The sequence below is a fragment of the Protomyctophum bolini genome (genome assembly GCF_963924005.1).
Source record: "Protomyctophum bolini genome assembly, chromosome: 1".
Taxonomy (NCBI): Eukaryota; Metazoa; Chordata; class Actinopteri; order Myctophiformes; family Myctophidae; genus Protomyctophum; species Protomyctophum bolini.
Genome location: NC_137862.1, coordinates 46300771 through 46328180, shown reverse-complemented (window position 1 = coordinate 46328180; position 27410 = coordinate 46300771). Strand labels below are relative to the sequence as shown.

At 42.4% G+C, this 27410-nt stretch overlaps 1 protein-coding gene across 1 annotated transcript in view; it reads right to left on the bottom strand.

Moving 5' to 3' along the window:
* Positions 1–25297, bottom strand: part of furina (furin (paired basic amino acid cleaving enzyme) a) — a 98836-nt gene extending 73539 nt beyond the window's left edge. The window contains exons 1-2 of the mRNA XM_080767287.1: positions 25141–25297; positions 20068–20394 (exon numbers count right to left, since the gene is read on the bottom strand). Coding sequence (XP_080623413.1) covers positions 20068–20277 — 210 coding nt within the window. The 5' untranslated portion in view covers positions 20278–20394; positions 25141–25297. The remainder of the gene's footprint in view (positions 1–20067; positions 20395–25140) is intronic.
* Between the last annotated feature and the right edge of the window lie 2113 nt (positions 25298–27410).

The following is a 27410-nucleotide window of genomic DNA, read 5'->3' as shown; positions in this document are numbered from 1 at the left end:
TATGCATGCTGTTACTGTACATAATCTTTGTCCAGTAAACATCCTGCATGATAATAGAAACTGTAGAAAAAAGGTCTCTCCACCAGGTCAGGAACGTTTGTTCATTTGTTGTGGGCGTGCATCGTTTGGTATCGAGTGACCGTAGAAGACTGATATTAATAGCTAATGGAGCATCGCAGTCCCGCTCCCTTTCAAGACGACGGCAGGCCCAGGAGATAATCTTTCATTTTTCCCCATAGACATTTCAAAAAGTATTTATTTAAAGATCTGTAAGCCTCGAACTAAGCCAACTTGGATCGTGACAAATCATGACAACAAACACAATATTGCCGGCCCTGAGCAATCTGGCGCCCTATGGCAGGACTTTAAATAAATACTTTTTGAAATGTCTATGGGGAAAATGACGGACAGGGTGCAAAACAGTCTCTAAAGCAATTCAACATGTGGAGTTGAGTCAAGTCAATGTGTACAGGATCAGTTTTCAAAAACAGTTGCGAGTTGTGAGAACATCGACTTCCACTTTCACAGATCACTTTATTCAACTCATCCAGCTGAAAAAAAACCATGACCAAATAAAAAGGTACTTCTCTTCTTTACATTTAACTTTTCTTAGTGGCATACTGATCATTAGCTCCGTTTTCCCATGGGAACAGGTTGCAATGGAAACCTGGTTTACATCACTGGCCAACAGCATCGTCAGACATCAGGACCTGGCATAAACCCATTGTGTTTTATGTCCTCTAAGTACACATGATGACAACTGATCATTTCTCATCCCCCTCCTGAATCACAGCTGGCAACATTGGAAAAATCACACCTGTGTGGACCACGGCCAGGGTGCCGGCCCAGTTCCGGCGAGCCGCCCAACGTCCGAAATGGTTGAGAAATGACAGAAATGAGTTACCATGTGGGAATCCCCGGGGGGTTCCCTGGAACATTCAGACCCCCAGAAACGCGCCCAGGGGGCCGGGCCGATTCCGGCGAGCCGCCCCACGTCCGAAACGGTTGAGAAATGACAGAGTTACTGTGTGGGGGTCCCTCTACTGTACTGTAACTGTACTGTACTGGCACATCCAAAATCATCGTATATACAGTTAATGTGTGTGTGTGTGTGTGTGTGTGTGTGTGTGTGTGTGTGTGTGTGTGTGTGTGTGTGTGTGTGTGTGTGTGTGTGTGTGTGTGTTAGGTTGCACACAGGTGGTGAAAAACAACCATGCTATTTCCGTGCTAAGACCCACCCACCCAGCCAGCCAGGCAGGCAGGTGTTTAATAGCTTCATATAAAACAGTGTTTAATAGCTTGATATTAAACACTGTCTGGGAGGTTTGCAATATGATAAGCCATGCATAACAGATCACATTCTGATACAGTCCAATGGTGTACACACACACACACACACACACACACACACCTCTGAGCATCGTGAACACTTCATTTGTACACATTATTTTAGTACTGCATGAAAACATTTGCAGACAGAGTTATTTTCAGCCCACTTTGTTTTCGTTTCCTAAATAAGTCCACACATACGTTTTGAGTCTTATAACTTAGCAATAGACTTGAACAAGTTCTCCTCTTCATAGAAACCGAACAGATGCAGCTTGTTCAAACGCAGGCTCCTTGCTTTCAATATCAACAACTCCTGTGAAATGATTGCCTGGAACATTTTTCATAATTCATCACTGCGGCCGTATGACCTTGACCAGCTGAAGCGAAAACTAGACAGATGCTCTCTCAGCAGAGGGCAAATCTCAGCCAGGAGGAATGCTCTCACTAATGACACCACAGTGACTTTTCTACGAACTGCGACAATGCCGGCATGTGGATTACCAGTTGTCTCCACTGTCTGCCTCCCTGTCTCGCTCTCTCTCTGGGTTGGATTATCTGGCACTGAGTGATGAGTACCAACGCTCTGTGCTAGTAGACAACACCGACGTGAAAATAATTAACAACAATGCAGATTTGGGAACGATGCCCCGTAAGGAGCGATGCCCACTGGGAACGCAAACGCATCGCATGCCCCTCCCTTATGCAACACCTGTTGTAGCCGTTTGTGTTTTAAGCATTATGTTATACTTTAGCTATTGAAAAATAGCAGATATACAGTACGAGCTTGTATGCTAAATCGTGAAAATGTGTCGCAAATCCTTGAATTCTTTCAGAGCGAATGTTTTTAACTCAAATGTTTGCTTCTGGGGGGTCCCCTGGAACAACATATTGTCAAATGGGGGTCGGCAGCCAATTACATACATTTTTGGGGTTCCTTGACATGAAATTATTTGAGAACCACTGACATAGAAACATGGGTTTTTCCTAAAACTGTCAGGATTTAGAAGACATTTGTAGAATCTGATCTCAGGTCTAAATGGTTTAAAGGCCAGAGGGCGGACGAGGAGCAACAGCTGTTTGAAGTGGCGTTTTGAAGCACCACGAAGAGCACTCTACTTCCACATTTTTTCGATTTGACTGTTGGTGGTGAAAATGCGGAAGTGCTAACGAACGCCCAATGTTAAACCCCAGCTGCGTGCTAAATGGACCCGCCTGTAGTTCCAGCTTTGACCAGTAGGGCCGGTGGCTTCAACGTTGGCGAGCCGCTCTGGGGGCTTGGTCAGTACTATAACCTCATATTGATGACATCATCAGAGAGAGAGAGAGAGACAGATACGATTTCCATATATGGGCATAAATGGGACAGGCGGACAGACGGATATTTGCAAATTAGTAAATGATGATGGGTGGTTTTGGACAACCACCGATCCAACAGACTTTCCACTTGGCACGTCATTCCCTTGGCAATACGGTGACGGTCAGATGGTTCTTGAGATAGGTGACTCACTCACTCAGAAATTCTGTGCATTTATAGATAGAGAAATGCATGGTCATAACTTGTGTCACATGAAAACGTAATACTGTCATAGCAAGCAAGCTGTGTGTGTGCACACACGTGCGTGCACATGTTTCATACACTGTAAGTTACGAAGTGAGTCATGACATCACGTCACTCATTGGTTTCTACAGAGTCAGACCCTTTTTTACAAATAGGAACATAATTTACTAAAACTAAAGGCATAATATATGCCTTTAGTTTTTGTTTTATGATGAGTAATTATGATGGACGGTAATGAAATGAAAATGACTTTAAACCAGAGATTGAAAACATTATGTATTTATCAAAATGCTTAGTGTAAAGTCCATCCAAATACCCATTCACTTGAATGGAGTGATAATTCTTCTGCAACCATAGAAAATAGCAACACCTTCTAGGACATTAATGAGAAGTTGAGAACCGCTGCGTTCTCATGACTTCCTCATTGACTTCATTTTCCAAACCGGATCCTTGCCGCCTGGTTTGTTCAGATTAGGCTAGAGAGAGGCATGCTGGCCCACAACATTCCATTCTCTCACAGGTTCCAGTTCAAACTGAACTTTGAGGATGCAAGAGGCAGGCTGCCGGGAAAGAAGTACTTTACCATGAAAACTGTTCGAGTTCCTCGAGGTTCCTGCTACGTAGATGCCACAGCCGTGCTACTGCTTTGGCTACAAGGAAATGACAGGAAAGCTGACCACAACCACTCCCTGAGTCTGACACCACACCACTATGAACAGAACATTCAGCAAGTCACACAATGACTTTGACAAGGTGTCCATTCAAAAAGCCAACTTCATTGACATGGGGATAATCCGATGTTTAAATTATATCTTAAATTCAAGCTTTTTTTTGTTTTCTTATTTGGGTTGGGGGGGGGGGGGGGTAATATCCACATTTGCCCTATATTTATGGTATGGTCATATGACATGTCTACAGTCCACATTCACAACACGTCAAAGACTCAAAGTGCAACACGTTGTGAGCTTGTAGATCAGCCGTGTTCGGTGCACGACATTGGCACACAACGTTGGCGCACAACTCAGTATAAATCACCCTTAAGCTTTCCTCACTGAAACCACAGCTATCCACAAGGTAGCCTCGGGAGGAATACTATACAACAAAGATTATGCTAACTGTAGCAGTTCTTTATCAATCTTTTGTGGTAAATAAAGAAAACACAAATACGGGCTCCCTGTAACTTGAAGACTAATGTATTGCATCGGGTTGAGGTGAAAGTAGCCTGAGGTGAAAGCTGAAGCCAAAATAACAAATAGCTCAGCAACAGACAAACAAGTCAACCTGGTCTCCACAATATGGACAAAGGTTTCAGGTTGTTATGCACGTAGCACTGTGTTGTTTTTGGCAGAAAATTTAGATTTCAGTTTTAGTCATAGTCTCTTGAATAGTTTAGTTTCAGTCACATTTTAGTCACCTGGAATGTCTTAGTGTTTAGTCTAGTTTTAGTCGACTAAATATCATAAGATTTAAGTCGACTAAATCTACAGTTGATTTAGTCGAACAAAATGTATTTTGGCGGCCCTTGATGCCGTCGTAATGACTGTTTTTTTCACTTGCTGAAAATAGCCATAGATCAATAGCAATAGATTGGCAATTTTCAGCATGGTAACTAATTGTAAAATGACTTATAGTGGATCTCTTGTGCACTAGTCCCTTCCTAACATTTTAGTCTAGTTTTTATTTTTTTTGACGAAATTGTCAGTATATTTAGTCTCAGTTTTAGTCATCATAGCTTCGTTTTCATTTAGTTTCCATTTAGTTTTCGTCGGTGAAAAAAGGTAGTCGACGAACTTTCTTCATCTTAGTTTTAGTCGACGAAAACCACACTGGCACGTAGGGGAAAGAGAATGATGAATGAGAGAGGAATGAGAGAGAAAAGGAAATGGAGATTCTTTCACAGACGGCTAGTATTATAGGTCTGGTAAGCCGTGGGAGGTGGGACTGTTTTCTGTGGACTGAACCCACTTGTTGGGAAAGCTCCCTAAGAGCTAAACACAGCACAGGGCTCAGCTATTTCACATGCACCATAATTGTAGGCCTTGTGGTCTACTTCGTGTATTGGCAAGTTGAGGAATGGCAGAGCTGGACCTTCGGGGGAAACCTGAGAGCCTGAAGTATCTCCTCCACAACCACAGCGGAACACAGCTGAACACACTTAAGCAGACAAGGTCCGACTCCCAAACAGGTCTGGAGTATACTGCCCTTGGAACGAGATAAAGTCACTGAGGCTTACCAACTATAGCCACCCCAGCATCCTGTCCAAACAGTGGTGAACGTCCCCTTAGCTGAACCATCGTCCAGCTACGCAAAAAAGTGGACACTTGTCACACGCTCTCGCAAACAAGGAGCACTTTAAAACCCCCGCTCGCTTTCTCAAGGCACTTGCACATTGTATTGGACTTACGACTACAGCAACGGCATGTCGCAAACATGCAACAGCCTTATAGCTACTTACTGGAGGTTCTGTCAAGCACATAATGGCAAAGCCCACAGTTCAGAGTGTATACATCAGTATTCAAATATTCATGAGTAAACGCATCACAAATAATAACTGATACTCTGCATTGACGTGATATATTCCACTTCCTTCAGCAGCCTAAATAGAAATGTTCCCTCTGTCTTTTCCTCCGTTTCCATGCATCTGTCAAGCTCATACTAAACTGAAGAATGTAATGCAGAGACCTGACTCAGCTGGTAATAATATAGATGATCATGCCCGTTCATTTCTGGCAAGCTGGAAGGCTATCAACATATTACTGGAGACATTAAATAAATATCACATGTCGAGTGTATTGTGGTATGAGGAGAGAGAGAGAGAGAGAGAGAGACAGAGAGAGACAGAGGGAGAGATAGACAAGAAAAACATGTAGGAAGAGGAAGACAAAGTAAAATGTGACAGAATCTCAATGAGGTCTTGCTCTTGAATTGTCTAAAAGAAATGCTTAACAGGATCAGGAATTCAGGTAAAAAAAGAACTGAATATAAGATTTTCAGATAAAACCTTGACAGGGAGGGGAGATGTCGACATGACACGAAAAATCAAGACTTGACCTTCTGGTACAACATGAATGAAGTACTGTATGTTAATGTTTGATGCGAACTGGAATGAATTTGGACTTCTGAAAGGTCTCACATTGCATCCCAGTAACCCATTTTGGGCCGGGAACCCCTTTTGGTGTTTTAAGCATTATGTTATACTTTAGCTATTGAAAAATAGCAGATCTACAAGCTCATAGCTATGAACTTGTAGGTCTGCTATTTTTTGAAAAATCGTGAAAATGTGACATTGCAAAGCCTCCAGAGCCAAACGTTGAAGCCGCTGGCCCTACTGGTCAGAGCTGGAACTGCAGGCGGGCCCATGCATTTAGCATGAGTAAACCCCGCACAGCTGGGATTTAACATTGAGCGGTCGTTAGCACTTCCGCATTTTGACCAGCGGACAGGACGATGTGTACCCCTGCGCCGAAAGAGTGGCTAGTTGCCTACATATCTGGATGTTACCACCAGCACCTGATCCATCACGTGAACCCAGCTCCTCGGTTACAGCACACAGCTCCGATACCTGGATCTGTTACAAGTTAGCATGAGGCCTCCTATTACAGAGAAATAACCACTAGCAACTAGTCGTAAAAAATGCGGAAAAACCTAAACACCGCATTCCTCCCCCACGGCCGTTCTCCATTAGGCTGGTTGCAGGCTTTTAAAAGGTTCACCTCATTGTTTTCATTGTAAAAGGGCTTATCTGATCTGAGCCGGCCGGGGCCCTTTCAAAATACAACACAAATAGCGGGTATGTGTTCATCGGTGGGAGGCTGTTCTGTGTCCATCTCCGTTTAGGGGAGTAAAGTGAGAGGCCGATTCACACAGGCCTAGATATGTGACGAGCATCAGGGGGGGGACCAGTCTCAGTCCTGCTTATAAAAGGTCCATGACATTAGATCCAAGCCACTGGCATTACCAGCAACTTCCAGGAGTTATTAAAATGTGCCGAATGTCAGCCAAGGTCTCTTGAGCACTCGCACGGCACGGAACAATGAGTCCAACTCGAGCTTCGCTGGAACAAAAGACAATTTAATCTACCGCTTCTGTCACCGCATACTTATATAAGACTTATGAGAAATATCTTACGGTTTCATTACATGATTGATTGTTTTTAATATTCGACCAATTCAAAAAAACTTTCATCAAGAATCTCCACAACTCTTCAAGGAGCCTCCTCCCGCGCTCTGCAACCTTTTCTTGAGAACATAAAAAGAAATATACGGAGAGATTTCAATTTGATCAAACGGTAAATTAACCCAGCATGTGAACTGAGCTGAACTCGTCTCCCAACCCCCTCGGTGTGTGAGTGTGCATAGTGTATGCCTTGAGAGTAGGAGAGAGTTGCTTGTCCATGTATATTTGTGTCCCCTCAGCACATCTGGCTCTTGTTACAGACCCTCTGACCTGTGTGTGGTGCCTCTCCAGCCCCCAACCCCCCCCCCCCCCCCCCCCCCCCTCTCGTGGGAGAGCAGGGTAATGACTGAGCGGTGCTGGGACTCTTATTGCTGGAGTTCCCAGGGCCCACCAGGGCCCCCCCAGGGCCCCCGACAATCTGGGTGTCCTCGCCTCTGCTGTAGGTTGGGAGACGGCCGCCCCGCTGACCGATTGGGGTTTTCTACTGCTCGTCAGGATGATGTTTTTGCTTTGGGAGGAGGAGGGGTGCTGGGTCGGCCCAGTGCTGGGTCGGTCCAGACGTATAATCATCCTCATGACATATCCCAAAGCAACACTGATAGCAGGGGTTGATACATGAGCTGTTTTCACTTCTCAGGACATTTCCTTTGGCTACCATTCTCACGGGTCTCATCAGTGGCGGTTTTATGAGCATATCTCGCCAATTCCGTTAATACCTTCTCTTTTCTTTTGGCTAGGAAGGTAGTTATAGTGCTAGTAGACATTGATTCCTCCTCTCCTCCCCCTCAATCATGTACAATTCCGGATCCATCATAAAATATGAATTAATGCTAAATATTTCAAGTGTAAAACATTTGTAAAACACAGTGGAGCCTACAGGTTCAGCCCGCTGGGTTAGTGTTAACGAGACAAGACAATTAAAACTCCTTAACTGCTGCTGATGCCGGGGTGAACGTGTCTGTGTGCGTGTTGGATAAAGGTGCGAAAGAAAAGAACCATTTCCAATTTAGTGCAGTACTAAGTGGAAAGTCAGTCAGATCAGCGATTGTAAAAACTGTCTATAAATCTATCTATAAATTCACAAAACCTGTTTCTGCGTCTGTCTGTGTGTCTGATCGATTAATTTGGAAATGTAGCTTGTGTCGCAGATGACCTGGGCGTGTCTGTGGAGGACGCACCGAATATAAGTGTGTGTGTGTGTGTGTGTGTGTGTGTAGGGTATTGCATAACGGGAGAGGCATGCGTTCCCAACGGGCATCGCACTATAATAAATAATTAATGTACTACCGTACAGTACAATACCAGTATTAGTACAGTACAGCACGAGTACTACAGTACAGTGCAGAGTACAGTACAATGCAGAGTACAGTGCGAGAACAGTACGAGTACATTAAGAGTAAGTGTGAGTACAGTGGTAAATGGTGCATTTATATAGTGCCTTTATCCAAGGCGCTTTACAGAGATTGTGCATTACATTCACACACACATGCCGGAGGAAACCATGCAAGGCACCAACCTGCACATCGGGAGCAATTAGGGGTTCAGAGTCTTGCTCAAGGACACCAACTCTGGGGGAGCCCGGGTTCGAACTGGGAACCTTGCGGTTCCCAGCCAGTCACTCTACTCCTGAGCCACCGCCGCCCCTATACATTGCGAGTACAGTAAGAGCACAGCTCGAGCACAGCACGAGTACAGTACAGTATATATACGTGTATGTGTCTCACTCAGACACACCACAGTTACAAACAACAACAACGCATGGTGCTATAGGTGAGGGCCGCGAAGCGGCCCGAACTTCTAGAATTCCACAATCGCCATCGACAACAAGACAGAGAGACACAGCCGCTCGGTCCGTACTGCCATTCATTGGAGACTCGATTACCCAGCAGCCCCAGAAGCGAGCAAGCGTCAGTTGTTTTTATTTTCCGGTTACGTGATCCAAACGTGTGACGTGTCACAAAGTATCGGCGGAAAACCTTGTAAGTCTTAAAAGTTAAAATCGGCCAATAAAACAAATAAAACATAACTCGGGAAACTCGTGGTGGGCAGGGAACGAGGTCTATATCAATAAAGTGGGGTTCATCAGTAGACTGTTAATACCTGGTAGTGTGTTGATGAAATGTGTTTCTCACCATAAGACTGCAGTGCTCAGAAGGGTTTATCAGTAGACTGTTAATACCTGGTAGTGTGTTAATGAAATGTGTTTCTCACCATAAGACTGCAGTGCTCAGAAGGTTTATCAGTAGACTGTTAATACCTGGTAGTGCGTGTGTTAATGAAATGTGTTTCTCACCATAAGACTGCAGTGCTCAGAAGGGTTTATCAGTAGACTGTTAATACCTGGTAGTGTGTTAATGAAATGTGTTTCTCACCATAAGACTGCAGTGCTCAGAAGGGTTTATCAGTAGACTGTTAATACCTGGTAGTGCGTCTGTTAATGAAATGTGTTTCTCACCATAAGAATGCAGTGCTCAGAAGGGTTTATCAGTAGACTGTTAATACCTGGTAGTGTGTTAATGAAATGTGTTTCTCACCATAAGACTGCAGTGCTCAGAAGGGTTTATCAGTAGACTGTTAATACCTGGTAGTGCGTCTGTTAATGAAATGTGTTTCTCACCATAAGAATGCAGTGCTCAGAAGGGTTTATCAGTAGACTCTGTTAATACCTGGTAGTGTGTTGATGAAATGTGTTTCTCACCATAAGACTGCAGTGCTCAGAAGGGTTTATCAGTAGACTGTTAATACCTGGTAGTGTGTTGATATAATGTGTTTCTCACCATAAGACTGCAGTGCTCAGAAGGGTTTATCAGTAGACTGTTAATACCTCGTAGTGTGTTGATGAAATGCGTTTCTCACCATAAGACTGCAGTGCTCAGAAGGGTTTATCAGTAGACTGTTAATATACCTGGTAGTGTGTTGATATAATGTGTTTCTCACCATAAGACTGCAGTGCTCAGAAGGTTTATCAGTAGACTGTTAATACCTGGTAGTGTGTTGATGAAATGTGTTTCTCACCATAAGACTGCAGTGCTCAGAAGGGGCCACAGACTAAAGTGAGTCAGATAATCACACTAGCAGTATGACCAACCTTAAAGTTACATGTGTGGCCGATGATGGGCATGGGGCACCACATCTGACCATAGAAAAACAACAGAGTTGATATCAACTTAAATTTCCTGCGTGGTCGACTTATTTTGGTACAGACAGATGTGCGTAGGTGTGATCTCTTTTCTTTTCCAAGGCCTGCTGCAGTGCTGCATGTACCACTGGTAGTGAGGGTTTGATTGAGATAGCTGGCTATAGAGAACCAGTCAGACAACATCCAAAGTGGACATTTTAAACACTTGCTATGCATCCCATGTCTATAACGCAATATAATGTGAAAAAGGATGCTACGCACACCAATCATTGTATTAGTGCCGGTCCACTGCAGAATAATCGAAAAGTTAGTCTTAAAAAGTGACCGCACACATTTATATAGCCAAAGTGCCAAGAATTTATTATAGGACGCAAAGAATAAATAAACTCTTGGTTTCACTTTTTCTGTGACGCCAACAATATTGCCTGGCATTATTGTCTGGCTAATGATCACCTTTCCAATATTGTTAATAGCCCTAGTCTGTCTGTGATCTTATACATACAGTACATTTCATGTATTCCAAATACACAGCCATAGATCGGTCCTAATCACGCACAGTTAGCAGACTGACCACGTCAGCATGTAAACTTCTAGCACTGCGTGTGTGTACTGTGTACTCACCCAGTAAATAATTCCTAAGACTTGGAATCAGATATTGTCCTCTAGTTTCATATCCATTTGAAAGTTCTGGCAGAAAACGTGCATGTAAAAATATGAAAACTTCCTTTGGGAACAGTCGATGTTTGGGAAGCACAAAGGTATGGGGCACACCATTGACTGGATACATGACCAAAACAAACTTACAGTTAGTTCATTTTAAATGTATTTGTGTGTGCTCGTGCTCCGGACAAATGACTTTTGTGCCCGGATAAGTGAATGGGAAATGTACTAGTTAACTATGATCCTTCCAGTCTGTGAGTGGCCAATTGTCCAACAATTATGAAGTATTAGGATACTTGACCTAATAAGTCATTATAAAATGCTGTATAATGTGTAATGATTATTATCATAGCCCAATATACATTTTGAGTTCTTATAATTATACAGGACTAGAGCGGTGCCTGTGGGGCCTCTACAGCGGTGCCCGTTGGACACTGGCCTACTTGGAACGATGCAAGTTGGAAATGCATGCCCCACCCAGATGTTATGCGCTGGAGCCTCTACAGCAGTCCCCGTTGGGCACTGGCCTACTTGGAACGATGCAAGTTGTAAATGGTTATAAAATCGGCAACAGCTGTATGCCTTATATGGGTACGTACAGCAACTGACTCAAAGTATTTGACTTAAATAAAGGTCTGTGGGCGGGGCGGGACAGAGCCCTCCGATGTAAACTTTCAGTCATTTCCTGAATTGGAAATCCGGCTCAAATAAGATAGCCGGATAGAGAAGCAAAGTGAAAAAACAAACGCTGAATGAGCACCTCCGTCTCAATGTAATAATACATTTAATCGTTTTAATTACAGCAGATAATTATGTAGGGTAATTTTCTTTTTTTCCCCCACTGTAGAGATTCAGATAAAAATGTGATCCTTTGGTCAATTGTGGCGACATCAGTCACCATCATTTCCGTTTCTCTCCCCTTCCGACTACAGCAAGTCTCCAACTCTCCATCTCAACACACAGGACAAGTCGATCTCTGCAGCTCATTATAGCTTTCATCAAAGGACAGCCTCGAGATGGCCTGATAATCTGGCTCCACTTAGTGTGATGGAGGGTGGAGAATGAAATAAAAGGGAAGTTCTCCCACACTCCCGAACAAAGACACCGGAACCAAAGACACTGCATTTTGCCACAATGCTCTGCACTACAGATGAGACGCATTCCACTCGGGTGTATTAATGGGACCCATCCAGGTCAAAAAGGGGTCCCAGTGATCCAGTCCCATGGAGTTCAGGCTGAATCTGGTTCAGCCATATTGCTGCAGCGCTTCCAAGAAGCATCATCTAATCTATTTGAAGTGTCCTACACATGTTGTATAGGAGCTGCACGCTCCGTTAGACCCGTCAGCTCTCATTGGCTGATGTACAACAGAGCCACAGCACAGACAGGAAACCGTTAAACATTAATACAGAAGTAAGTCAGCTTACAGAACATGGTAAACCATCATGTAAGATTTACAGGAAAGCTAGCCTATTTAAGCCTTGTGGAACAGTCAAGGGACTTAGAAGTTCCGACTAAAATCAACCATAGATTTAGTAGACTAAAAACTCATGACATTTTAGTCGACTTAAACTAGACCAACACTAAAACATTCCGGGTGACTAAAATGTGACGAAAACTAAATGAAAACTGTTCAAGAGACTATGACTAAAACTAAAATAGAAATTTGCTGCCAAAAACACTGGTCTTTAGGTCTTTTTTATCGATATAAATGTATTGATATTTTTTTGGTTGGCGTTTCCTTCTTCAGCGTACTCCTTGTGTTTCGCGCGCTGCCGTTCACTTCTTTGTTTACGGCCCAATTAGAACGGCTCATAACCCTAAATCTATGTCTCTCCATGGTGTTGACCAAAAGGGCAATGTTCCGTCTTCAGGAAGCATCTCGTTTGGAATATAAACGCTCTGACAGAATATATATACACCGGTATTCAAAGATTTGCGCCACATTTTCACGATTTATCAAAAATAGCAGATCTACAAGCTCATAGCGTGGCACTCGGCGCGAGCTTGTAGATCTGCTATTTTTCAATAGCTTAAGTATAACATAATGCTTAAAACACCAAAAGGGGGTTCCCACCCAGAAGGCTGTATTTGGCGTGTCTTAAGTACCAGGTCTTATTCCCTAACTTGAGTAAACTAAAGACCTGGAGGCGTGATCAATGCCATTTGGCTATTCTGAGTGGCCAAAGAGCATTGATCACGCCTCCAGGTCTTTAGTTTACTCAAGTTAGGGAATAAGACCTGGTCCTTAAGACACACAAAATACAGCCCAGAATGTGTTAAACAATGAAGCCATGTTATAAAACTAGTTCAATCTGTGAGACCCTGCGTTTCTTATCTGAGGTCTTACAGGCCTGGAGCAGTTTGACAGTCACAAACTGTACGTCTGGCAGCTGACTGGTGTTTAGTGGTGTTTACATGGTGACACAGAACAATAGGGAGGAAGCACCTGTGTGTAGCCCAGCAGATCCTGGAGTGTGCATGGCTCCTCTTGGCGCTCAGCATGCTGCTTCCTCCCAGTCACCTCCCGGCCAATCATACCGTCTCTCATCTTTTTCCAGGCAATATCTTCAACCCCCTGTTGTCTCACAGTTAAACAGCTTCACTTCTCCGAGGGGCAATTATAGGCTCTATGCCTTCATCCTCTCCTTTTTGGGTCCGTTTTATATGAGCTCAGCTGGCCCTAAAATGAAGGTTCGCTTTAGCAATGTGCAGGGGGGGTCAAATGCAGAGGGCTCAGGTCAGTTATGATTTAGCACCGTCTAGACAGCTCAAACCCAGCAGCTATTGGAGACATGATGGGTAAATGAGTTGGAGACATTTACAGGAAAAATAACATTCCCATGAATGAACACATGATTATATTTGTCACTCTAAAATTGTCTTTATCCAAGTCCTGTATAATCGTGTATGGAAGTACAGAAGTCAGAGCACGTACAGAAGAGATGGACTGGACTGTTAACATACATACAGCAAAGCAGTGTTTGGCAGGAGAGACGGGTGCAGCACTATGTTCCGACACATGTTTTGGTCCGACGGTCATTAGACCGACAACCTACCTCTATCCCCAACCTAACCATAACCAACCTACCTCAACCCTAACCTAACCATAACCAACCTACCTCAACCCTAACCTAACAATAACCAACCTACCTCAACCCTAACCTAACCATAACCAACCTACCTCTATCCCTAACCTAACCATAACCATATCCTACCTCAACCCGGTATCTAACCTAACCATAACCCCAAGCACGGGAGCAGTGCATGTTCAAGCGGTAGTCCGACCGTTGTTCCCGCATGTCGGACTAATGCTCCGACGGAATTGCGTCCGGATCGCGGAGAGACAAGTGTTTCTTTCATGGCCACGTGAATGTAATTCATAGTATTGTAGGTGCAGTTGGTTCTGAACTCCTGACACTTCACTTAACCATGTCAACAGCCAAATTAAAAGCAAAAACTGTTCTCAGAACCTCCTTACAGCACATCCTCCCTTTGTTAAAGGTCAACTGCTACAAATGAATTACCAGGAGACTCGAATTGTAACGAGAAGCAACATAAAGAACACAAACAAAACGCACTAAATCTAGGATATCCACTCCACTTCCCATATACTTCAGGAATTATGTTTTTTATTGTCCCAGAGGGAGATTTGTTTTCACAGCCCGTTCAAGAAACAAATGCATTAGCCTACCCAGCAACACGTGACAACAACACATTAAATCACAGTAGATAGATACAGTCATACATATTTAGCACACACCGTCAGCGAGGCAGTTTGTTTAATGGCGAAATGGCAGAGCAGCCACAACTCCTGCTAAAGCAAGCAAATGCACAAATCATCCCACTTCCAATATTCTTACTTCACTGTGGTGAAAAATAGGCCATTACATAAAGTCACGCTACATTATGAAAGGGTTGGGCCTGGAACAGATCAAGGAAAAAAGCTCAAGTCATCTGATATGATATATGCAGAGATAGGCCATGTGTCTGTGGTCTTGTGTAATATGCCATTGTGCCAGGGAGGGCACAGTTTTCCAAAGACAATCCATTCATTCAAGCGAGGCCCTGGGCCTGGGCTGAACCAGCAGAACAAGCTACACAAGCATTTGAGTTGCAAAATGGCCACACTTTTGCACTTCTCATCATAAAAGATATAGTTTCTATCAGCCACCACAAGTGACAGAAACCACAGAATGTTCAGAGAAACATGGAAACCACATGGTTTCAAGAAATACTATAAGCCCCTTTGAAGTTAGTGGTTAGAAAACAATGAGACCTTATATAAAATATAAATTAGCTTCCACCTTCCACAGCTGCCTATAAATAGCCTAATTGACTGGAATTATGGAAGCAGGTTAGGTTGCTGTTGACAAGAAGATAATCCTAACCATTCACCAGTTTCACAGCAAAGTATGTTTCCAACACAGGTGTGGGAGACAAGGAGAGAAAGAAAAGAAAATGTTCCAGTACACAAAGCCTTTGAATAATAACAGCCATTAGGCTTTTTTAAGTATTTAGTTCTGCAAGACAAATCTTGCACAGGTGGGTCTACTTTTGTAAGTCGCTCTGGATAAAATGAATACAGTAAATTGAGTTGTATCTTTAAACCAATGGTTTTATGTGATCTGTAGTAAAATGTCAAGTTGGAAAAATAAAGCTACAACAATACCAGTTGATGATGACAGTTATATTAAGTATTTAGTATTAACATCAGGCTTTAATCAATCAGGGGAGTGAGAACATTAAGCCAGAAGCAGTAAACTGTCTTGAGTGAAGCCTTAAAATAGCTTCCCAGCATATAAGTTATATAGGTACATCATTTTTGCACTTCATGAACAGCACCCATAATGAAGAACTAAAATTGAATTGCCTCAGGTAGAGCAGAAATAAAATGACATAAAACTGTGGTAAAAGTATGTTAGAAATTGCCCATCAATTTGGTTAACTTTAAACAGAAGCCAAACATGACAGATGGAAGTATACAGTCACTTTTTGGACAGCATATTTGATCCTTATTGTTGCCAATTCTAATCACTAAGGACAGCTTTGTGTGTCTGTACTATGAGCACGGAATGAGTGGTGCAACACGTGCTTATGGAGCTATGTGTGGGTGGGTGCGTCTGAGCACTGTTTTTCACCACCTGTGCGCAACCTAACACACACACGACGCACATATTAACTGTATATATGGTGATTTCAGGTGTGCCAGACAGTACAGTGACAGTACAGTACAGTACAGTAGAGGGACCCCCACACAGTAACCGTTTCGGACGCGGCTCGCCGGGAATCGGGCCGGCACCCTGGGTTCTGTGTAACTCCCCCCCCACCACTCACTTCACACAGGGTGTGATTTATTTTTCTTCATACATTATCCCTTTTAGCATTTCCTGGGCAACATGCAACCCCTAACCCCATACCCTGAAGAAGGCAGTTGCATCTGCCGAAACGTTGGTTCCTACTCTGCGTCCTAATAAATAATCGCCACTTTGGCTATCAGTGTGTGCGGCCACTCTTTTGTCTTTTTAAGACTTATCTTTTTTTAGATGTTTCTGCCGTGTGCTGGCACCACTACTAAGACTGGGGTTGCAGTGTTCAACATGCAACCCCTACCAAAGGAAGGTGGAGGATTGTAACGGTTTGTACGGCTGAAGGGCCAAACAATAGAAACAATCAGTAGAGTCGTAAAAAGTAAAATAAAAGAAGCTGCCCCAGCTGCAGTCTTTGATCCTCCCCTCAATCTCTCCACCACTAAATTAAACACCTGCAAACGCAGACAGAAAAGGGCCTCCGCCTCACAGAGCCGGGACATACCACGCATGACCGCACATCCTTCATGTCACGGAGACGGAATGGAACCCTCACTCATTTCTATCGGTTTTAGGGGAACTGGCTCTACTCCCATCGTTTCTAAGTGCGAGCTTAATTTTTCCAATGTGCATTAAATATCCTGTCAGGGGAAATTATGAATATCAAGTCGATCTTTATTACAGTCATCACACGCAGTTAAAGCCTGCCCTTCATCATCTCAAAGTTAATGCATGCCATGATGCTGCGATGAACAAATCCCCATGATAGGCTGGCTGTAGGCCGAACGGCTGTGATTGTTTTATGTGCTTCCTTAATGAGGTGTAGATGTGGTAACGTATGGCCGTGTACCGTATGGGGCAGCAATAGCTATAGCCAGCCAGTGTATCTCATTCGTTTATACAGGGCAGGCTGTGAGTTTAGGAGCTTTTAATAACCGTAACATACAGGTAACTGCAAGCAGCACCGTCTAACCACCACTAACTGGACATACACTACAGTACATCATAAATATCATTATCATCATCATAATTACCACCATTCCTCAAATGATCACCCTCATAGCCAGGTCATAAGAGTCCTTGGCTTAAATTCACGACATCCCACATAATTCAGAAAGGCAGGCAGGCAGTACAGAATGTTTTGCTATACCTTTCCTAGAATTTTGGCCCTGGCACACTGTGTTTGACTATGCAAAGTGGGGGCTGGCCGAGAATGCTCGCGTGCATTGCTTTTTAACAGCCCACACACTTTGTTGTACAAAGTCTGACAATGTTGATGACCATATTATGGTCATCAACATTGTCAGACTTTGTACAACAAAGTGTGTGGCCCAATACCCAAAAACCAAACAAAAAAAAGAAACGGAGGTATTGTACCAGGAATTCTCTCAGCGGTTTAAAGTGACATCTCTTTGCCAACTGGCATTTCCCTACAGTGAGTTTTTAGGTATGGGTTTCAGAGTGGGGTGTCATACAGTGCATCACAAATCCACAAACAGAAAATGAGGTATGCAGACACCACGTCCACCACAGAGGTGTTGAAGGCTGATCTGTGGTTGAAACTCTGCAGTCCAGTGTCAAGTCATTGTGGTTCCCTGTTACCTTCTTAGAAAGAATACTTCAAGATGTATGCTTAAAATGGAGCCAAGTACAACAATGTTAAGCTCAAGGGTTGATGATAATCACTAAATGAATGTCAGTAGGCAAAGTCCATTGCCAAAAACACCACACTAAAACCACTGTGCTCCATCAATTGGACATTATAATACGCCAAATACGGTCTCTACAAAATTGTGAAAGGAAAAAGTTAGGTTTAAAAAAATATATACTCCTTTTTCACCATTGACAGACGTTTGTCTGAACCCATGATAAAACAGCCCCAATTCTGCAGAAGGTGCCTCCACTTTGGAAGACCTCAAACACTATCAAACAAGAAACGCAATCCAGAAGCAAGTACTGAACCATGAGCTGACAATTATCGTTACTCGCGTTATATTACTGGATAAAGACAGAAGCTTCAAATTCCTAATGTAACAGGCCAGGAGACTTCAGCAGAAGACATGCCTATAAAGTGTCCAACAAAAGGTTTGTTCACTCTGCATGTCTGAGAATATATATTGTAGTTTTGACATACCCACGGACGGTTAAAATAAACAACAATCTATTGGATTTTACAGATTTAGAATGGTTAGTTTACTGGAACTGCTTTAGTCAGTTAAATATTAAGCTTTTTTTCTAAGTAAAAAAATAAAAAACAAATTCCCACCCGTGTGCCCGACTTGTTGCAATAGGGCAAACATTACAGCGTTCTCAAGTCAACAAACGGATTCATTTCATCTCATCTCCTCTGAGATCCTGGTTCCCCATGGTCAAGAGTCAAGACCAAAAACATATTTAAAGGATGACAAGGAATGAGATTACTCATTGGTCTGCACTCTGTGATTCAGAACATAAATAACATTTTAGATCATGACCACAATGACCATGCTTTTCTATGAGCTTTCTTCAACCGCTTATCCGTAGTCGGGTCGCGCGGGGGGCAACAACTCCACCAGACTTCCCTCTCCAGAGCAACATTAGTGACTTCTTCCTGGGGGATCCCGAGACGTTCCAAGGCCAGTAAGTTGATGCGTTTCCTCCAACTGCGCCTTGGTCTGCCCCGGGGTCTCCTCCCAGTGGGACGTGCCTCGAGGACCTCCCTTGGGAGACGCCCGAGAGGCCTAAGCTGGCTCCTTTCCAGGCGAAGAAGCAGCGGCTCTACTCCGAGTCTCTCTCGTGTGACTGAACTTCTCACCCTATCTCTAAGGGAGATGCCAGCCACCCCTCGAAGAAAACTCATTTCGTCCGCCGCTTGTGCGACCTTATTCTTTCGGTCATGACCTACACTTCATGACCATAGGTGAGAGTAGGAACGAAGATTGCTCGGCAGACAGAGAGCTTTGCCTTCTGGCTCAACTCTCTTTTCGTCACAATAGTGCGGTACAGCGACTGCAATACCGCCCCTGCTGCTCCAATTCTATGGCTGATCTCCTTCTCCTTCCTCCCCGAGATACTTAAACTCCTCCACCTGGGGTAATGCCTCATTCCCTACCCGGACTGCACAATCCACTAGATTGATTTTTCTACCCAAACTCAAAACTATCAATCAATTGAATGATAAGTGTATTCACAGTTTGTAGAATGGATACATTTCAAACAGAAGCACAAGTCAATGGGGCGTTAATCTAAAAAGAATGGCTACCCTTATTTGTTAGTAGAATCCTCTGCCCCCCACCCCTCCAATCTCTGTAAATGAATGTACCATATGATGTGACTGAGTTTTATTTATTGAGTACAATGGACCACATTTCAAACAAGCCCCCAGGGGCTTTTTGTCATCCTTTCGCCACCAAAGGCAGACCAATGTATATACAATATACATTAGCTACTAGACGTGCCACGGCTCCAAGCAAAGTGATTTTTATCTACAGTAAAACCTACTGTTAATTTAACTCAGAGAAGTGTACAAATTGAACCAAATTTGTACATTCTTGATTAAACTGAGGATTTTACTGTGTACACTGAACAGTAGACTATACACACGAATGCACAAGAAAAATAATGGCTAGCTCAGCTCATTCATTTTAAGATTTCAGTACTTGCAGAATCCCACAACTGACAAATATGAGTTTAAATACTTTCCACAAACAGCAGCAGTTAGTGAACAGTCTGAAGCACTTCGATACCGGGCATTCCTCAAAGATTCCAAACACTGCTGCAAATGCCCCCAGTGCTGTTATGCACCGTTCATGTGAGCAGAAATATTTTGCCATTGCTCAGCAAAGTTAACAGGAGCATTATAGAGAAGGGAAATGAAACAAAGGAAGAACAATATGAAAATGTAAAAGTCTACTCACATGTCCCTTGTTGATGAACCCATGTTTACTGGCAATCCGGTCAGCTTCCTCTGGACCTCCGGAGATGTGGACAGCCCATGTGTTGGTGTAGACCTTCTGCCCCAGTGCTGTACCCAGGCCGGCCAGCAGCAAGACCAAAAGTGGCCCCAGCAGCAAATCTACCAGTCTGAGCCTAGGGCCCAATGAGGGAGATGGAGGGCCTAAAGCCATAGGTTCTCAGTCTCGGTGCACAGCGTCTCTCTGACAGGTTGGGGCTGCCAACAGTACATGCAGGAGCACAGAGAGACACTCGGGGGGCGGGGGGGACCGTCACAGCACACGGATCACCTGAGGAAAACAGTGGAAAAGCAAGGATAAGTGTAAGAAAGATAGATTTAATACACATCTGCAGTAAGAGTTGGAACTGAATGAAAAACACTCTTGGATTCTCACTCTTCCAAGAATCAGCCACACATTGGAACCATAAAAATAAAATAAATAATTAATTATTTTTTGGTAGAACTCAATCTTTGTCTTTAGTCGGAGTCACTGAATGGGGAAACCAATCTCAAAATCCCTTTTAGCATATTAACGTTAACGTTAACACAGTTAACATAGTAGTTTCTGTCTGTCCTTAGTGTCCTAGTTAGCCAATTCTGATGTAACAAGATCAGACGGTCAGATATTTTGGTCAAATGAAAGTGTAGGCATGAAGAGAGACATTTGTCTTGAGCCAGTCAAAATTATGTGGTGCAAAAACTAAGCACGATTAAAATGAGTACATTTGTTTAATTGTGCCATTGTTTCTGTAATTAAGTAATCTCAATAAATCAGTTAAAGTCCCAGCCCTTTCACACACACACACACACACACACACACACACAAACACACACACACACATTTAGTGGATTAAAGATGAAGGAAAGGTCAAATAACGACCTTGATAATAGGGAGAGAGCAGTATAATAGGCACCTATAATTATATACGGGTACCCTTTGAAAGGCAACATAACAGTTGACACTTGTCAACAACTGGAAAAAAACTCAAGTGAATATTACAAGACAAACAAGCTATTGTGTAAATGTGTACAGCGATGACAAGGATGGGAACAACACACCTGTGGATGACTTAACAAATATTTCACTATACAAAAGCCTTTCGGTAAGATGTGGTCAAAGCCATCTTTCAACATTGTGTCGTAACCAGCATTTGTTGTGAAAACGGCCCACAGGTCACATTGCCACAACTATTTCCAGAGCGACGCAGATGTTGGCCACGTACTCTCTTTTAATTGGCTTGTTGCTTTTGTATTAAGGACAAACATTCTAAAATCGTATTGTCTAATTCAACTCTGTAGTGCACCATTTTGGTATAATAATTTATTTATTATTATCTCTCATTAACACTCATGATTTTACAGTGTGTAGACATAATGTAAATATATCGTAACAGCACCAAGCTAGAGAAATGAGAAAGCAGACAGTATAAGTATTTTGGACATGCCATTACTAAGTCTAGTCTAACAGATCTTGACATCGTAGTACCAGCTGCAATGTTCCCTCACCTCCCAATTAGTATTTTGATATTTCATAAATACATTTGCTTAAGTTAGAACGACTAAAGACAACACACCAAGCGCTTAGAGTGCAGTGGAATACATACAAACATATGTTATATATATATATATATATGTTAAACAACTCAAATTGTTTAGCTATAACAGATTCAAACTAGCACATTGTACACAAAGCATCACCTTGTAAATGAATCAAACAAGAATGATTGCCGGTACGCTTAAAAATTTGACTGGCTCAAGACAAGGGTTGGTATCGTAAACTGGCCACTTAATCCAGCATGTATCTGCAAAAATGTGCCAATTAGCCCACACACAGTCACAGACAGTCGTGACAGCCTAAAAACAAAGACCATTTTAGGCTATATTTTTAAACCCCAGCCAGAAGACATCAATTCCCATGGTAGGTTAACCTCACTCACCTTCCTCCTGAGAAGTACTCTTTCACTAAAGGATGCAGTGCAAATGAGAAGGGAGGGCATGTAAAGCACGTAAAACTGCCCCGTAACGTCCAGAGAAAGCATGGCTCAAAGTACAGACTCCGCCTGTGACCTCATCGGGCCACTCAGCTATTCAGCAGGCTTTAACGTCAACATGCAAGTCACATACTATGGAATGACAAAAGGTCTACCCTTTAGCTGCTCCTAAGAAACAATGGCAACTATCTTTGACTTTGAGTGACAGCCAGGGACAGAAAGTCTGGACACTACATTTTAAATTCTGGCATGCATTTTTATACTTTAGTCATTTTATGTTATTTGTAAACCACACGTTTTATTATTGTTTTTATGAATGTAAAAAAAATCGATTACATATCGGTGCTCTTTAGATTTTGGTGCTCCTTCATTTTTAAATTGGTAGCACAGTAAAAAAAGTTAATTTCGAGCCCTGCAGGTCACAACAACTCACCACTAAATGTCAGTAACTTGTTAAGATTAATTATTTTTTTAATATTTTTCCAAGATAGCAATATACTCTATAGTAATACAGATAGTAATATAATATACTAAAGGAAAAAGCATTAGCTCATTTGACTTTTCCGATTAATGATGACACTTTCTCTTCTTGAGATTCCGACTCCCTTTTCAGTGGAATCTCTTGAACTCAGACTTCCTAGTAACTGACTTTGTTGACTCATAATCTTAGGTCACTGGGTCATTTAGTTCACTGCTTCTCAAGTATGGTCCATGGTCCACTAATAATATTTAAAGTGTGAAATAAAGCAACTCTGTATATTTTTCTGGATTCTGTCCTCAAGGATGCCAGGTGCAAATATTAGACACATGACTCCAATGATTAAGCTAAACAAGTCTATATTCAAACATTTTGGAGGAAAGTTACTGCATGGTTGGAAATAGCTAGCTAGGCAAATAAGTCTTTTTTTATTACACCTACTTTAACGACAACTTCGGCAACATAATATATAATGCATCAGTCCTGGAGAATGATTTACAAATACAGTTAGTAGCCTTGAACAAATATGGAATTCCCACCATAAGCTATAAAATCTGTCCGGCGTTCACAAAAGTGCATCTACAGCATCATACAAAATGATGACAAGGCTATCTGAAATTAACCTGACTCTGGACTAAATAATACACAAGAGGCCTAATGATAGCCACAGGACTATCGCTGTCAAAGCTGAAAGAGCGCCTTCAGCACCCAATGCTTTTGACTGGTGCCAAACTTTTCACTTTCAGATTTTTTTAGTTAGTCAACCTTCTGACCTACCTTCCATTACAATTCAGCACAACTGAAAATGTTGTATTTCCCCATCATTAACTCAGATCTGGACTTTGATAGTCAGTTGTATAATGTGATTGTAAAGCTAAAGACTTCACATTCTTCCACCAAAACTTTGTTTTCAAACTGAAACATTAAAGCTCATACTGTACAGGGGTTGCAAAACATAGATGTCTTTATAACATGTTTATACGTGTTATTTACATGTCTTTATAACATGTCTCTTATAACATCTCTCATACTGTATATCACATTACTAATGTAATACTGAAAAATGAATGAATACATCATTGATGTATACATATGCCTAGATAGATAGGAGTTTTATTCATTTAATATAGGCCTACAAACAAATCCTCCTGTATACTGTTTGTTAGTGTTTTTGAGCAACGGCCTATAGGAACAATTCCTTGCGGCTCTTGCTATGAAGCATATACCAATGTCAAGTACATTCATAATCCCTATTCCCCACAGCCCATCAATGCCCCATTTGCATTATAACAAGAAAAGTTTGCTTACACAGACAGCATTTCGCCTTTTAAGAGAGTTCATGGTTCCCTGGCTGTAAGGCAACATAAAATACACCTAAACAAATCCACTGCAGCAGTTGCATTTGTGTGGGTGCTAGCTAATAAACACCCAACATCAATTACATAACGCACATTCAAAGTGACATTCTGGTGAGAACTAGGCCAACAGTAGCATTACGGAGTTCTAGAGCTACGACGAAAATCCACCTAGATTTGGGGATTTAGGAATTGCATACCGGTATGCCCCATTTATCTATAGATCACTAGGATGTTCCGGGTGAAATATACAGTTATTTATCTATATCGCACACATAAAGCATCTTGGCCGCCGGTGTTACTTAACTTACAGCATAATAGCATATAGGCAACAACAAGTCAGTTTAGTTCGGAAACAAGAAAAACTTCACTCTGCAAGTGCAAAATGCAACAAGCGTCAATCAGGTTTGTCTGTATAGGGTAGTGGAGTTACTTTAAAGAACTTGACTGACCTCATGTAAACATCATTTTTGCATCAATATCTTGGCTGGACCTCTAGAGATGTTTGTGAGAAGTCCTTCCCTCTGCTTGCTACAACTGAACTGTATTCATTGTGTTGTTATATGACAGCAACAACAGGATACAACAATGTACTTCACACTCACATGTCCTCCTCACTGCTTCCTCTCACTCACTCAGTTCTGTCATTATCATCATCATCATTCCTCCAGGATCCTACCTCCGAGGATCGAACCCCCCACTTAGTTCATCATAATATTTATTTACTGACTGGCTGGTTGATGACTGACAGACAGATCATCAGGCGGGTATTTCTGCAGCAGACAGACAGACGACGTCACCACCTCACAGCATGCGTGTTGACTGGTCCATAAGGAGCCGATATATACAGTGTAACTGTAACTAAACAACAACAACATTGACTGATCACTGGATCAATACATTGGACAACACGCGCTCCTCTCTCTCGGCCAGTCCCAGCGATACCAGGGCCAGCCAGCCCAAGAAGAAGAACGGAGATCACAACAAGCTGCTAAAAGCTTATTGAGACCTAATCGTAACAGCGGTGCCGCTTGCCGAAAACAACTTAAACCTACAAGGTAAACAATAAAGCCCGTTCTTTTCGGCGAGAGACGGCCGTCGTAGGTAGGCAACTACGGAGGCGTTTACACGGCAAACGACTAGTCGCCACACACACCTTTCAAGAACTACATTACGGGGGAAACTTTAAGTCGCATTATGTTGAAACTTACCCGGGGTTCCGTTTACATGGTGTCCGTCCTCCCGGGGCTAGTTGTGTCTAGTGTCCCCCTCCTCAATGACACGGTAATAAACACAGTGGGAGTGGGACAAGATAACGTCCAATTGAACACTATAAATAGTCATGATAACCACTATACAGCTGAGTGGTCCGCGGTACCACCCCCAGGAAATACGTCACGCACGGCGGCGGCGGCGATGTGCAAACGTAACGTAGGACCGCCCATACGTCCCATAGCGCGGACGGTTGGTTGTCAAGGCAACTACTGATTCTTTGAGCAGCAGTGTGGGCGTGGTTTTCGGGTTCCACTGAAAAATGGGCCATTCATTTAAGTAATTATATATTTTTTTTAAATCACAGAATCAAAGGTTTTATGGTCATGAATCACCACCAGGCTTTATTCTATAGGCTTTATAATTAATTAATTCATATTATTGTGTATATATCTATTTTTTACAGTCTATGCCTGGTATCTTATATACAAGTGAAAAGGTGTACCCATACTCATTCTTCATGCTCTATCTCCGACCGAACCACACTTTCACCACGCATCTCTATATGCAAAATAAATTCGCCACCCTCCCCGAACTGACATAGCCTATTTTTTAGCCGTTCAAGTTTCTTAGTTACTCTGCAAATATTACTTTTATGAAAATCACGATCGAGCCAGCAGATAAACGGGTGCCACAACACGCCGAGAAACAAGGAATTTAACCACGCTACTTGCATACACTGCAACTCGCTTACAATTCGCAAACCTGGCAACACTGCCTGCCTCTTACGTCACCAGCTCTGTTCCTCCTGGCCTCCGTAGTCCGTCGCGCTCACAATCTGTCGCAGCCATCTTGCTTTTCTTTTGGATGGGCGAGTGGACATTTAATGCTAATAAATTAATTATAGGTCCAGCAAGCAAATCATGATGGTCTGATTGTGCTCAATAGGTCACAATAACATTCCGAAATTAGGTGTTGTGTTTTGTATGGCATTTTCCCCAGTAGTAGTTGCATATCTATCTCAGCTTTTGCCTGATAGCACACATGCTAACGTCAGCAGCCATAGCAACATACAGTGTGCGCAGACATAACATGAGTTGTTTACAACACAAACACACGGCCTTTTAACCACGCAATACACACAACAGCTCGGGAGTTATTAAACCGAACGTGGACGCTGTTTCAGTGTTACATTTGCTGCGCATATCGGAATAATTGTAACGGCATGCATGATAAATGTAACAACGCTAAAAAACACCATTAAACATATCGTTTTCAGCTTAAAGCTATTACATTTCATTGAAGCAACTCCTTAGCATTGTTTTCATACCATGGATGTGATAAGATAATGTATCAAACATAAGGGAAATATTAAATAGCATCGGGTGTACCAGTTTGGCCATTTCTTTTTTTTCAATGGGGCAATACATTGATTAAACAAACGTTTGATTGATTGAGTTGTACAACGTTATACAACCCTAAACTAATTTTATAATACACTACACAATACAATACAATTTTAGAACATATTTTGCACGTTCCATTTTTTTACTCAGAGATCCCTTTAGCTACACATGTCATATTTCCAGGCAACGGACCTACACATGTCAGCTACCATAAACCACTTCAAGTTATTAGGACGAAATAACTGACAGGAGTGACGGTGCTGTGCTGTGAGTAAACTAATAGGGGAGAGCCGCCAAGGATGTAACATTTTGCACGTTTCATTCTTTTACTCAGAGATCCGTTTAGCTACACATGTAATATTTTCAGGCAACGGACCTACACATGTCAGCTACCATAAACCACTTCAAGTTATTTTTTTGATAAAACAGGTCGGGAGTTATTCAACCGAACGTGGACGCTGTTTCAGTGTTACATTTGCTGCGCATATCGGATCAATTGTAACGGCATGCATGATAAATGTAACAACGCTAAAAAACACCATTAAACATATCGTTCTCAGCTTAAAGCAATTACATTTCATTGAAGCAACTCCTTAGCATTGTTTTCATACCATGGATGTGATAAGAAAATGTATCAAACATAAGGGAAATATTAAATAGTATCGGGTGTACCAGTACCAGTTTGGCCATTTCTTTTTTTTCAATGGGGCAATACATTGATTAAACAAACGTTTGATTGATTGAGTTGTACAACGTTATACAACCCTAAACTAATTTCAGAATACACTACACGATACAATACCATTTCAGAACATATAATATTGGCCAATATGTCAAATATGTAAATATTACATATAATGGCA